General features: G+C 35.9%; 1 protein-coding gene across 1 annotated transcript in view; it reads left to right on the top strand.

Moving 5' to 3' along the window:
- Positions 1–14,445, top strand: part of LOC115422428 (plexin-A1-like) — an 837,453-nt gene that overhangs the window by 731,098 nt on the left and 91,910 nt on the right. The window contains 1 exon segment of the mRNA XM_030138774.1: positions 7,451–7,594. Within this exon segment, the coding sequence (XP_029994634.1) occupies positions 7,451–7,594 (144 nt within the window).

The following is a 14,445-nucleotide window of genomic DNA, read 5'->3' as shown; positions in this document are numbered from 1 at the left end:
CACAAGTCTTGAACATAATAAATTTCAGGGTTTTTTTTTTGTTTGGATAGTTTGCAAATTTTATTATTATTATTATTATTATTATTATTATTATTATTATTATTATTAATAATAATAATAATAATAATAATAATAATAATAATAATAATAATAATTATTATTATTATTATTATTATTATTATTATTATACATAGTTTGCAAATGTAAATATTTTATTATTATTAATAATAATAATAATAATAATAATAATAATAATAATAATAATAATTATTATTATTATTATTATTATTGTTATTATTATTATTATTATTATTGTTGTTGTTGTTGTTGTTGTTGTTGTTGCTGTTGTTATTTATTTATTTATTTATTTATTTATTTATTTATTTATTTATTTGGACTAAAACATACAAAAAAATTGGAGTTATCATTATTTATAGGCTGTTTTGCTATTATTCTACTGGTCTGGTCCATTCAGATCAAATTTGGCTGACAGTGCCCCCTGAATTAATACCATCAATTTTTAACCCCTTGTGATAAAATTTTAAAGCACAAATATTGAACTTAATAAATTTCAGGGTTTTTTGGGTTTTTTTTTTTATAGTTTGTACATGTAAATATTTTCATAATAATAATAATAATAATAATAATAATAATAATAATAATAATTATTATTATTATTATTATTATTATTATTATTATTATTATTATTATTATTATTATTATATATTTTTGCACTAAAACAGACAAAAAATTGGAGTTATCATTAGTTATAGGCTGTTTTGCTATTATTCTACTGGTCTGGTCCATTCAGAATAAATTGGGTTTAAAGTGGCTCAATAGTGAATTAATACCATCAATTTTTAACCCCTTGTGATAAAATTTTAAAGCACAACTATTGACTCTTCAGCTCCATAAAAAATACTGGTTTCTATATGCCGTGTGTGTACTGGCAGAGTATGTGCGTACACTTGTAAAACATGAAATACTTAATTTCAACTTTCTGATGTTGTGATAGATACTTGTTTTTCTCCCAAGGTTTCTTTACTTTCAAGTTGCCTACAAGAGTCATACACACATACTGAACCCATCTTCTGTTTGTAATGGCAAAACACCCACACGCTAACACATACACTAACATTTTTTTCTGATACAAGGGAGAAAAAAAAAAAAAAACACTCAAATGTGTTTACAAGGTCTTTTCTAGGAGAAAAAAAAAAATTCTCACAAATTCATAATTGAAAGCCAACATCCACACCTTCCAAGGCCCATTTTTTTTATATCCTCCAGTAACTAACAGCAGCTTCTTTAACCGCCGTCATCCTCAGCAGCCTGGAGCTCTCTTAAATAACAGTCCTTTCAATTTGTGTAATTAATTTCTCGAGCTAGAAGGGCAGTGTGAAGGCACCCAGGCACACGGTCGAAGAGATTTGGATTATATTGGTTTTCATTTTCATTAGCAGTGATTGGACATAAGTATATGAATTTAATTGGCAATTTCTGAGCCGTGTGTGAGTGGTAATGTGTTACTGCGTCGAGCTCACCTGAAATATTTAGTCAAACAGTGATTATAGAGGATTTATGGACGCATTCCCATGGAAATAAGAGTATGTAAAACTAGAAAGTGAAATAACAAAGACTGAAAGTAACTGAAGAAGATTCGACTACTGTACTTTGATCATTTATCTCCTGTTTGTGGGTGAATAGAATAGAATAGAATAGAATAGAATAGAATAGAATAGAATAGAATAGAACAGAGTAAAGTAGATAGAATAGAACAGAATAGAGCACAGTAGAAAAGAATAGAACAGAGTAAAGTGAATAAAATAGAATAGAATAGAACAGAGTAAAGTAGATAGAATAGAACAGAATAGAGCACAGTAGAAAAGAATAGAACAGAGTAAAGTAAATAGAATAGAATAGAATAGAACAGAGTAAAGTAGATAGAATAGAACAGAATAGAGCACAGTAGAAAAGAATAGAACAGAGTAAAGTAAATAGAATAGAATAGAACAGAATAGAATGCCTTTATCACTACACACATGTACAATGAGATTTAAAAAGCAGCTCCTTTCAATGCAAACATATGCATAGAATTAAAAAAAAAACAATAGATTTCAATAATAAATAAATGTATCCTGAGATAAAATTGTTAAAATAAGTTGTATATACAGTACGAATTAATGTGCAATATTCACTGCTGAAATTAGCTTTTTATCGGACTAGAAAGACTGACTTATATTACCAAAGGAAAACTGGAGGAATTTGTACAATTATGGGAACCATATATGAACATTATGGTATCTGGAAAACAGGGACATATCATCCAAATTATCACTGTTTTTTTTTTTTTTTTATCATGATGACTACTGTATTTATTTATTTATTTATTTGCTTATTTTTTTACATATATGTACAAATGTTCATAAGAATATATGTATGTTATTTACATATCGGCTAAAATTTGCGTAGAGGTCTTATTTCTGTCTTTGTGCATAAGAAATCAATAGAAGTGAATCCCCAAAGGAACTTTGTGTTGGTAAATGCAAGTTATGAACATTTACAGGATTTCAGTTCTGTTGCAACATGTTGATGGTCATATGAACTATGTTTTCAGCTCAAAAATGTCCAATTTCATCACAATTAATGCTATATGTTCATGTCACAAATGGCCAAGTTATATTTGAACTGAATTTACCTGAAAAACAAATATTCTATTCTTTTAGATTCCCCAGTTTTTCTTACAAGATTCTCTCCTACATATCACGTTTTATTTTTACAGGTTCAATATGGAGTATGGTGCTGATCCATCCTGCTTATGTTACGTCAATACATACATTAAGAATGTCACACGTCACTTTTTAAATCAACAGTTTTCTAATAATAAGCATTTTTAGAAAGAAATAACAATTCTATATTATTTACTCTTTAGTATGATGATAAACTATACAATAAATAATTCTGATCCTAGTTTTTGCACATGGATCATTAGTGTAAACGGTGACATGGCTGCCGAGCATCAGTATGATGGGATACGTAACAACCACGTCACATCCGTCCACTGACACATTTTGTGTTTTTGTGTCAGCTGTTATTGTTTTAGATCCACAATACTAACATTTATGAATAAGAGGAGAATTAGCAATAGTAAGTATATAAGTTTATTCCTAATAAAGTACTGGTACTGACCAGAGCATCATGGGTAATGTCACGTCCGTCCACCAGCAAAAGTTTTCACATACACGTGCTATTCAAAATCCAATATTTGTGAAAATATAGCTTCCACTGTCAAATAATATCCGTAGTCTGCGCACAAATGTATTAGCATTATTTCAACACAGTTCTATGCATTTCTTACAACTTTTTTTTTTTTTTTTTTTGACAAAACTGGCCACTTATTTGACCCCCTAAGTAAATTTTAGACGATATATATTTATACATCATTTGGTGCAAGTCTACGTGGTGTGAATGGGTGTGTGTATGAGTGTTTGTGTTGTTTTGATTCATGTTCGTTATGTATATTATTATTTACTTTGTTTACCTTTCATTATAAAACTTAAATACCACTTAAAAAAAAGAAAATAGCTTTTTATACTTCACACATAGTTTTCATTTTATTCTGTCCTCTACATATAGTATAATGCTTGTTTTATTTGTTGCCGCCTGCTGAGCCAACTGCATCGAAATTTAATTTTTGATCTAAAATCTGGACAAATCAAGTCTGTCCATGTCTAATAAGGCTAAAGGGATGACAGTAATCGTACTATTCTACTATTCTTGTACTGTTTTGTTTTGAAATAAATCACAGTGGGTTTTTCTGTCTCGTGATGCTGTTTATTGCCATGAAGAGACTGAACGTGGCGTAACCGTCGTAATTTATTTCTTAAATGATCATTTATTAGCAAAGAGCTTCTCAGTAATTGCCAAATCTCCTGCTTGGCTTGTTGGTGGAACTGCCTACCCGTTGGAAGTGCTGATGAGATGGACAAAAATGCAATTTGGTGGGGTGGGATGCGGGGGTTAAGGTTTCTCAGAGATGCCGTGCAGCACACACTCGCTACGCAATTAATTTCTCATCTCGAGTGTCGGGTGTGTTTTTTTTTTTTTTTTTTTTTTTTAACCGAGGAGATGAAAACATTTCTGTGGTCTGGGTGTTTTTGTGAGCGCTTCCCTTTGTGTGTTTGTGTGTTTTTTTGACTGTTGCGTATGTGTTTCAACAGCTCTGTGTGTGGTTTCAGCTCAGTGTGTGTGTGTGTGTCTGTTGATAGAGGGAATAGGATGCATGTTTACAGGGTTGTGAGTCGGCCTGCAGAGACGATGGGATTGGAAAACTGAGTCTGTCTCAGCATCCCGCTGCCACAACAGCAGGAGACGCCGCTGCTATCTCCTCTCTCTCCACATTTTTCTGTCCGTCTTCAACACTCACCGGCTCTGATTCCCACTCATTCGCCGTCTCTGTCTGACTTTAGCGCATATTCCTCCGTCTTCTGAATCCTCTTTTTTTTTTTTTTTTATCCTCTCTCCACTCCTGCATCACCACCGTTCTTCTCTGACTTGTTTTCTTTGTGTTCATCTGTCCTCCTGTTGCCTTTTGTTTTCTTGCTATTACACTGGTTTCCTTTCATCACTCCACTAACTGCCTCCCTTCCACTGCAAACAAAGTGTGTGTCAAATCGTAGCAAGTCGAGTCGATATTGAAATGAAAAACCACAAGTGAAATTGACAAATGTGTGGCTTCATGGACCGCTCATAAAAAATGGAAGCACAAACAACATTTGGTCTGATTCAGTAGTATGCTTGTACAGATTATAGCATAGCAGAGGTATATTTGTATACATTTCTTAACAACAGAAGACCAGAAGTCAGTTTTAACTGTACAGAAATGACTCTTTAACCCAGTGTTTTTCAACCTTGGGGTCGAGTATTTGATAAAAATAAAAACTTACTAATAAAAAATGCCTTTATTAACATGGCACGGTCATATCTAGACATGACCATGCCATGTTAATAAAGGCATTTTAATGTTCAAAGAGAGTGCCTTGGATGTTTCTTCCAGTTTGATATCTACTTTATGAATCCCTTTTTCCAAAGAGCACCTCGAACAAACTGTTTTTTGGTCCGAGAAGCATTCCTTCCCATGAATTTTTTGAACACTTTGTTCATTGATTAAGGTTACTGCCCTGTTGTAAAAACTGTCCTCGAGTTAAGATCCTCCTGGTGGCTAAGAAGAAGGCCATAATAACAAAGAACTGGTTTCGTCTTACAAACAGTGGCTTTCAATCATAGGTGATATACTTGTCATGGAACATCTTACATATAAACTGAAGTTGAAAGAAAATTTCTTAATAAAAAAACTGGGGAAAATAACTGATATTCAGGGAAAAATGCGTCTATTAAGGGACCTAAACGAATTCTGACATAAACACAGGCTGTTCTATTCATTTGTTTGTTTTCTGTTCTTTTGTTTCTTTTTTTGCTCCTCAACCTAAGGAGAGTGGATTGTATTATACTGATGAAAATGAGGAGGAAAAAAAAATTGTGAAAAACACACAAAAAAAGTACTGTCCCTGAGTACTGTCACTGTAAAAAAATACTGTTGTTTTTACAGAAAAAAAAAAAAACTGTCAGCTGTGGTTTCCAGAACAATACTGTAAAAAACACATCCAACTGTAAACATATTTATGGAGCAACATGTAGACTGAACATTTTAAATATGTAGATTTGACACTGGATTTAAATATGGTAAATGGACTGCACGTATTTAGCACATTTTCTACACCTTCATGGTGTCCAAAGCACTTTCCAAAGCCGCCAGGTCCAACTTGGAGCAGTTTAAGGTTCAGTGTCTTCCATGGTCATATGGACAGTCGGAGCCAGGATTTGAACCGCCAACCCTTTGGTTATTGGACAAGCTGCTCTACCAACTCTACCAACCCATTTTTGTTAAATGTTTACTTTTTTATAACTTTATATATATATATATATATATATATATATATATATATATATATATATATATATATATATATATATATATATATATATATATATATACTGTATATATATGTACAGGATGGGGAAGCAAAATTTACAATATTTTGAGGCAGGGATTGAAAGACAGTGTATGACCAATTAGTTTACTGAAAGTCATGAGAAGTTATTTGCCACAAGAAAATGTACATAATAGAAAATGTTTTTATTCTATGTGTCCTCCTTCTTTCTCAATAACTGCCTTCACACGCTTCCTGAAACTTGCGCAAGTGTTCCTCAAATATTCGGGTGACAACTTCTCCCATTCTTCTTTAATAGTATCTTCCAGACTTTCTCGTAATAGTTTTGCTCATAGTCATTCTCTTCTTTCCATTATAAACAGTCTTTATGGACACTCCAACTATTTTTGAAATCTCCTTTGGTGTGACGAGTGCATTCAGCAAATCACACACTCTTTGACGTTTGCTTTCCTGATTACTCATATGGGCAAAAGTTTCTGAAAAGGTATGGATAATAGTGTTATGTATGATTATGACATCAATATATGTTTGGTTTCAAAACAACTGACGTAGTGCCTGCTGAGAAAAAACAACTAAATGTTCATTGTAAATTTTGCTTCCCCACCCTGTATATATATATATATATATATATATATATATATATATATATATATATATATATATATATATATATATATATATATATATATATATATATATATATACATATATACTCAAGGAAAAAAGAAACGCACCATTTTCATTTTCTCGATTTTTTCAGAAATATGACAGTTATTGCAAAATTGCAAACTACAATGAGTTCAGTACTATTCTGACTCAAAATGAAATGATTGTTTTCCTGGTTCCGTTTGATTGATTTTGATTAGCAATAAGAACTGTATTTTTGTATTCCTCACCCATGTCTGCCCATGAGTGAAACTCACAGATGAATTGGATCTCTCCTCAATTGTGCACAACCATTCTTGATAAAAAGATACCAAAATGGAGCAAAAACACATTTGTCCACAATGCATTGTATTTCAATTTACAGTTTTATTTTCTAAAAAAAATAGACATACATCATTTCTACATCCAAATCTGGTTTTGTTCACATATGAACTACAGCTATATTTGATTTAATCGTTAAGACAAAAATCTTTTCAAATAAACAACTTTGCATTGTATTGTCACTTCCAGTTCTTCTATGATGCAATTTTACAACTTTCTGGTGTTAATTCTACAGTCATTTTTTACAGTGTGTCTGTGAAGGCAGTGTCCTGAACCTCCACTCAAACACCCAGTATCCAGGGTGTGTACAGTCCCTGTTGAGTCCGCAGGTGCTGTAGAGGTCCTTCAGGGAGGGAACAGGGAGGCCAGTGATGTTCTGGACAAAGACTAACTGTGCATGTGTTGACCTGACCCTGATCGTACCGTTTTTTTCTTTTTCTTGTCTTGGTCTTCAGGGTCGTAACCTGATTCCGGCAGCTCCGGGTAACAGTCGTCTCAACTACACTGTGCTGATCGGAGAAACTCCGTGCGTGCTCACCTTGTCCGAGTCCCAGCTGCTGTGTGAATGGCCCAACCTCACCGGACAACACAAAGTCACGGTCAGATCCGCACACTGTGTCCTCTGCCTCTTTATCTCTGTCTTCACTGGTAACAAGGGTCAAAGTCACCACAAGTTCCACGTCCTGTTCAGAGGATGTTTGTTATCAGAATCGAAGCTGTAGGAGGGTGTTGTGTGTTTGAGTCTGTGCAAAGTTGTTCATTCAGTCATGACCACATTAGGACTGATCCAATGAGACTTTAAAATATCCAAGCACCTTATGTAGTTGGACTACACCCACTTTTCAAACCACAGTAGATCACTTAAATAAATGATACACTTAAATCACTGTTTCACTTTATATCACTGGTTCACTTTATATCACAGGTGTCAAACATGTGGCCCGGGGGCCAAATCCGGCTCGCCAAAGGGTCCAATCTGGCCCACGGGATGAATTTGTGAAATGCAAAAATTACACTGAAGATATTAAAAGTCAATCCATGACATATGAAGCCCTACTTTAGTCTCAAGTAGGTCAGATCAGTAAAATACTATCATAAAAACCTGCAAATAATGACAATTCCAAATTTTTCCTCTGTTTTAGTGTAAAAAAGGTAAATTACATGAAAACGTGTAAATTTACAAACCAGTTTTTCACAAAAAAATATGAAACACTAGAAATATCCTAAGAGAAATAAGTGCAATTTTACTATTATCCTGCTAGTTGCTAAAATATTTTGTGTATTTTGCAGATCCGTTGTCATCTGTAAGTTGAAATGCACATTTATAAATGATAAGCGGAGGGAGAATAGAGTTAAAATTGCACTTATTTTTCTTAATAAATTTCAGTTTTTTCATGGTTGTTCATGTTATTCACATTTTTCAAAGGACAGTTTACAGATGTTCGACGTTTCCATAATGTAATTTTACTTTTTTCACTATAAAACATATGAAAATGTTTGGAGTTGGCATTATTTATATATTATTATGTTATTTATTTACTGGTCCAGCCCACTTCAGATCATATTGGGAGGATGTGGCCCCTGAATTAAAATGAGTTTGACACCCCTGCTTTATATCAATGGCCTGAAATGTGTAAATACAATCAGTGGTCTTCATTTACAGCAGGAGTCTCAAACATGCGGCCCGGGGGCCAAATCCGGCCCGCCAAAGGTTCCAATCCGGCCCGTGGGATGAATTTTGCAAAGTGCTGTCGAACTAATTTCAGTTCAGGTTCCATATACAGACCAATATGATCTTCAGTAAAATAACAGCATAATAACCTACCAAAAATAATGACTCCATATTTTCTTCTCAATTTGATGTGAAAAAAAAACAACAAAAAACATTACATTATGTCTGTAAATAATGACAACTTCAAATGTTTGTCTTTGTTTTAGAGCAAAAACTAACATTAACTTATGAAAATATTTACATTTATAAACTATCCTGTAACAATAAAATAGGAATAACCTGAACAAATATGAACAACCTGAAATGTCTAAAGAAAATGAAGCACAATTTTAACAGTTTTCTGCCTGTTACTAAGTGTTTAGTATCTTTGCAGATCCGATCCATAACGCACATGAAGAAATGATAAGTTGAGGCCTAATATTGTTAAAATTGCATTTATTTTTCTTAGGAAATTTCAGTTTTTTCAGGTTATTCACATCTTTTTTTGTTTGGATAGTTCATAAAAGTAAGTATTTTCATAATTTAATGGGTTTTTTTTTGCAGTAAAACAAAGACAAAAATTTGGAGTTGTCATTATTTCTAGGTTATTATGCTATTATTTTACTGGTCCAGCCCACTTGAGATTAAATCAGGCTGAATGTGGCCCCTGAACTAAAACGACTTTGACACCCCTGATGTAAATTATGTCTTATCCTATTATTGAAGCCACTGTGTTTTTGTTTTGTTTTGTTTTTTTCGGCGGGTTTTATTCTCGTAGCAGTTTCTAAAAGGACACAAAAATACCACCTGTGCTTCTCGGTAAATCCACCCTGACCCAATAACATTATGAATATGAAACCGTTGAAGCCTGACAGTGTCCGCCCATAATGCCACTCTAACCTTGCTGAGTTATGGGAATAACCCTTTGTGTCTTTTCTAAACAATTTCCTCTGACAGATCCAGGATACGCTCCGCTGAGCATGCACACCAAGGCTAGCTGTTAAATATGTAACGCTTAATTAACATGTTGATCTTCATTGGCCTTTAGCGAGACTGTTGCCCAAATTAAAGCAGAGGAAGTTTAGTCGGTTTTGTCACAGGAACCAGAAGCATGATGGGAATGTACGGCGGTGGAATACAAAGCAGCGATGTCGAGCTAATCCATTACGGCTGCAGTGTCTGAAAGTCGGGAAAATCATTGACTTGTTCACATAATGGGCTCCACATGAGCACAGTGAACCTGCAGACATGTCCGCACATGAAAAGCATGTTTCTTTCTTCCCGCTCAAGCGTATCCAGTGGAGCAGCTGTGCAGGCGTCAGCGGTTCTGGGCTGCAGGTGGATGTGAGAGGTTTTCAACTTTCAGCGCTGTCTTCATTTTTCATGTATTTTTATTCGTCCCATTTTACTTTGACGCTGTACACATTTTAAAGCACAGCCAATAATGTCCCTAAACTTGAGTAAATCCATAAGCCAATCATCTCCGCTGCTCATCTTTCCGAAACTTCAGGCCTCCGTAGTACAACCCAGACAATGCAGATTAGAAAACAGAATATTCCCAGCTTGTTTGGTTAAATCTGTCCACATGGTGACATTCACATCTGTGTTGAATGTGCAATAGTATATTCAGTGATGACTGTTATCCGCTGTGGCAGATGAATGTAAATGCGGTGCCTCCTGTTTGGTCATAAACCTTTCCCTGGACCCCTGGTAGTTGTCAAAAAGGTGATTTATGGCCACTTGGATAACAAGGGCTGCAGCATAATCAAATCCAAATGTTTGGAAAGGTACAGTTTGTGATAGTTTGTGACATCTAGCAGGGAAGTGAACTGAAGAACTGCCCCCCACCCACCCAAAAAAAGGCCCTTTGTAGGAAACAAAAGTACAATAATTTATGTTTTTACCTGATTACGCACTAATGAAAATGTAATTATGAGTATTATATATTGTTTTCTGTTGTTAGAGCCCTCTCAGTCTTACACTGAATCTTTAAACAGTTGACTTTTATTTAAACTTTGCCACAAAGTCAGGGGTGTCGCTACCATTTATGGGCCCCCATGAAAGCATAAGTGTTGTGAACCGGGGTGGGGGTATGTACTTGGGGGTTTGATCCATACACAACGTAGCTTATGACGCTGTGAAAATGAAAACGAAACTTAACATACTTTCAATGTACGCCTCCTGACTTCTACACCTCTCTTACACAGCGGATGTTACACAGCTAAAATTTACTTAAGGAGTCAAATGAGTGGCTATTTTTGTCAAAAAAAAAAAGTTGTAAGAAATGCATAGAACTGTGTTGAAATAATGCTAATACAGTCTACTCTCGTTATATCGCCAACTTCCGTTCACGGCCAAATTGGCGGTATAGCGAAGATGGCATTACAACAGGTTGCGTCCATAATGTGCATGTCTTTACTATATGATGTCTATGCTGCCTCCGTTAACCCGTTCTAATTGCGTTTCTAAATAAATCTGGATTCTGTTATGTTGTAAGGGATCATTTAAAGTGGGGAAACATTTTAAGCATTATTATACCGTGTCGAGAAATGACACCCCATCATCTTGAGGCTTTGGCTTAATCCCACGTCCTCTTCCCGACATCCTGACCTACTGAGTGTTCTGCGATAAATGAACGGTGGCCGTTCCGTAGACCTACTCGTAGCTTGTCGCGATCAGCGTCTGGCGCGTTTGTTTCAGTGCATTGTTAAAATTTATGTGTACTCGATGGCAATCACACTGGCGGTATAACGATCGGGAAATCAATGGTACAAGTGTTGTTTGTGCATGGAACTGGGCTGGCGGATGGCGATAGGCGGAAGTGGCGGTAGCTAATGGAATAATGCATTGGGGATTTTTGTGCAATGGTTTTGGTCGGCGGTGAGCGAAAATGGCGGTATAACGGCAGGCAGTTTAACGAGAGTAGACTGTACATTTGTGCGCAGACTACTGATATTATTTGACAGTGGAAGCTATATTTTCAGAAATATTGGATTTTAAATAGCACGTGTATGTGAAAACTTTTGCTGGTGGACAGACGTGACATTACCCATGATGCTCTGGTCAGTACCAGTACTTTATTAGTAATAAACTTATATACTTACTATTGCTAATTCTCCTCTTATTCATAAATGTTAGTATTGTGGATCTAAAACAATAACAGCTCACACAAAAACACAAAATGTGGCAGTGGACGGATGTGACATGGTTGTTACGGATCCCATCATACTGATGCTCGGCAGCCATGTCAGCGTTTCCACAAATGATCCCTGTGCAAAAACTAGGATCAGAATTATTTATTGTAAAGTTTATCATCATACTAAAGAGTAAATAACAATATAGAATTGTTATTTCTTTCTAAAAATGCTTATTATTAGAAAACTGTTGATTTAAAAAGTGACGTGTGACATTCTTAATGTATGTATTGGCGTAACATAAGCAGGATGGATCAGCACCATACTCCATATTGCAACCTGTAAAAATAAAACGTGATATGTAGGATATAATCTTGTAAGAAAAACTGGGGAATCTAAAAGAATAGAATATTTGTTCCTTGTGCCAGTATCAACATTTCCTGAAATTTTCGTCCAAATCCATCCATAACTTTTTGCGTTATTTTCCGCACAGACAGACAGACAAACCAACGCCGGCAAAAACATAACCTCCTTAGTGGAGGTGAAAATATAACATTTAAACCTCATTAAAACGTTATTAATGCCAGTACCTGTTTTGATACCATTACAGTTTTTTACAATACACGTTTTTCCCTACCAGTGTTTCTTGTTTCTTTTTTGTTCTTTTTTTGAAATTTAATTTTCAATATCAAACATTAAAGTCATCATTTTGGCACCATACATCTGCCCCTTTTCATGCTACAGTAGAACCTGGCAGTACGATTTCACCAATGTACGAGTAATTCGTTTTGTGAGCCCCACCTCTTAAGTACAGGGTGACCCAAAAAAACGGGAATTTTTGAAGTGCGTATTGGCAGACATGAGCAAGTGCCAGCACTGCGTGCTAGTGCAAGTAAACACACCCCCATTTTAGTAACCATTGGCGGCTGTGCGAGAATTGTTCGGTAACCGTGTGATCTCAAGACTCGGTAATGTTCCCTGGCCCCCTAGATCGCCAGATTTGTCCGTTTGTGATTTTTTCTTGTGGGGCTATCTCAAGAGTAAAGTGTACACGACTCGACCAAGAACTCTGGATGAGTTAAAACAGAGAATTCAGGATGAAATTCACAGTATCCCAGTTGAGATGTTGCAGTGCTCAATGAGGAATCTCAACAGCAGATTTCAAGAATGCATTCGTACAGGAGGACGCCATCTACAGGAAGTAATTTTTAAAAAATGAAAACTCCATCATTGTTTCTTAAATGGCATTGTTTAAGGTTTCAATTACTATGAATAAAATATTTTTCTTCCATCACTCTTGGTTTTATTGGATTGTTAAAAAGTTCCCGTTTTTTTTGTGTCACCCTGTATTTTTGTTATGAAATACGAGTTGAAATTCGCAGTACAAGCGAGCTTCCTACTAGCCGCCACTAGTTACAACTGAGCTCGCACATACTCCCCCCCCGACAGGAGCTGCTTCCGCTCGCTCAGTCCCCCTGTTCATCACGTTGAGGCAACATTGTGATCGTTTGCGCAACATCGCAATCGAAAGTGTGATTTTTACAAAGGCTGTTGTCACCCTCTCACTGTCAATTAGTACTTGTTACTTAATGTGATGTCACAGTTTTCCAGCGGATGCACTATATCATCAGAATGCAGTATAATTTCAAGCGACATTAAGACGGTGACACATCTTCTAGGGATGTGTCTATTTTTATTCTGCTGACAGACTGAAGAACCGATGGAGGAAGTTAAAAAGCTGAAGCCCAAAACAACAAACAAGTTTCTTAGAAAACTCAAGGGAGGCGCACAGCTGCCAACACACAGCTGAGCATCTAAAGACACACACATACACACATAGGTTTGTGTTGTTTTTTTTTTTTTTTATTGTACACCCACACTCCGTCTGGACACCCATTGGGGTCCCCTGAATGTAGGTCGTTCTACACGGGGGTATGACTGAGCTACAGCTGTGTCCTTCTGTGCTACGCATTAACACAACATAGTTAACACGCACATGCATCGAACAAAAACCATAAACACAGGCCAACACTTGTGCATATAGTAACACACAGCAGATAAGATAAGAACAGACAGCTCTATTTTTTCTTCGGCTATTGTCAGACGAAGGACTAAATCCACTGTCCCCGCCAACACATTGCATCACTCCGATATACAACATGACATTTCGTTTAAAAAAAAAAAAAAAGAGAGAGAGAGAGAGAGAGAGAAGGAAAGTGGGGGAGGGGTAAAACCAAGTGACTTCCACCTTGGAGCTGGCTGGTTCCGTTGAGAGCTATCATATTGAATTACATGGATGCGCTGTCAGTGGCTTTCGAGGTATATTGGCTGTAGCTAGCGGGGAGTAAATGTCATAAAGATATAGTGAAATGACTGTGAAAGGACATTGGTGATAAGTTTAAAAGGGGCAGGAGATGTTGGGGGGAGGGGGGGGGGGTTGAGTGGGGTATTCAGACAAACATCCAAATATATTTAGAGTGAGTGCTGCGTCGCCGGCTGAGTTTTGACCTTCCTCCGTACAGATGCTCCGGGACCTGAGCGGCGATTGTGAAAGTCTGCTGCAGTCAGAGCGAATCAGTCCGACGGTCTGGTGACAGTTTAACGC

This window comes from Sphaeramia orbicularis, chromosome 7, assembly GCF_902148855.1.
Source record: "Sphaeramia orbicularis chromosome 7, fSphaOr1.1, whole genome shotgun sequence".
In the NCBI taxonomy this organism is placed as follows: domain Eukaryota; kingdom Metazoa; phylum Chordata; class Actinopteri; order Kurtiformes; family Apogonidae; genus Sphaeramia; species Sphaeramia orbicularis.
The sequence above is the reverse complement of the archived record's forward strand: the minus strand, read 5'-3'. Positions and strand labels throughout refer to the sequence as shown.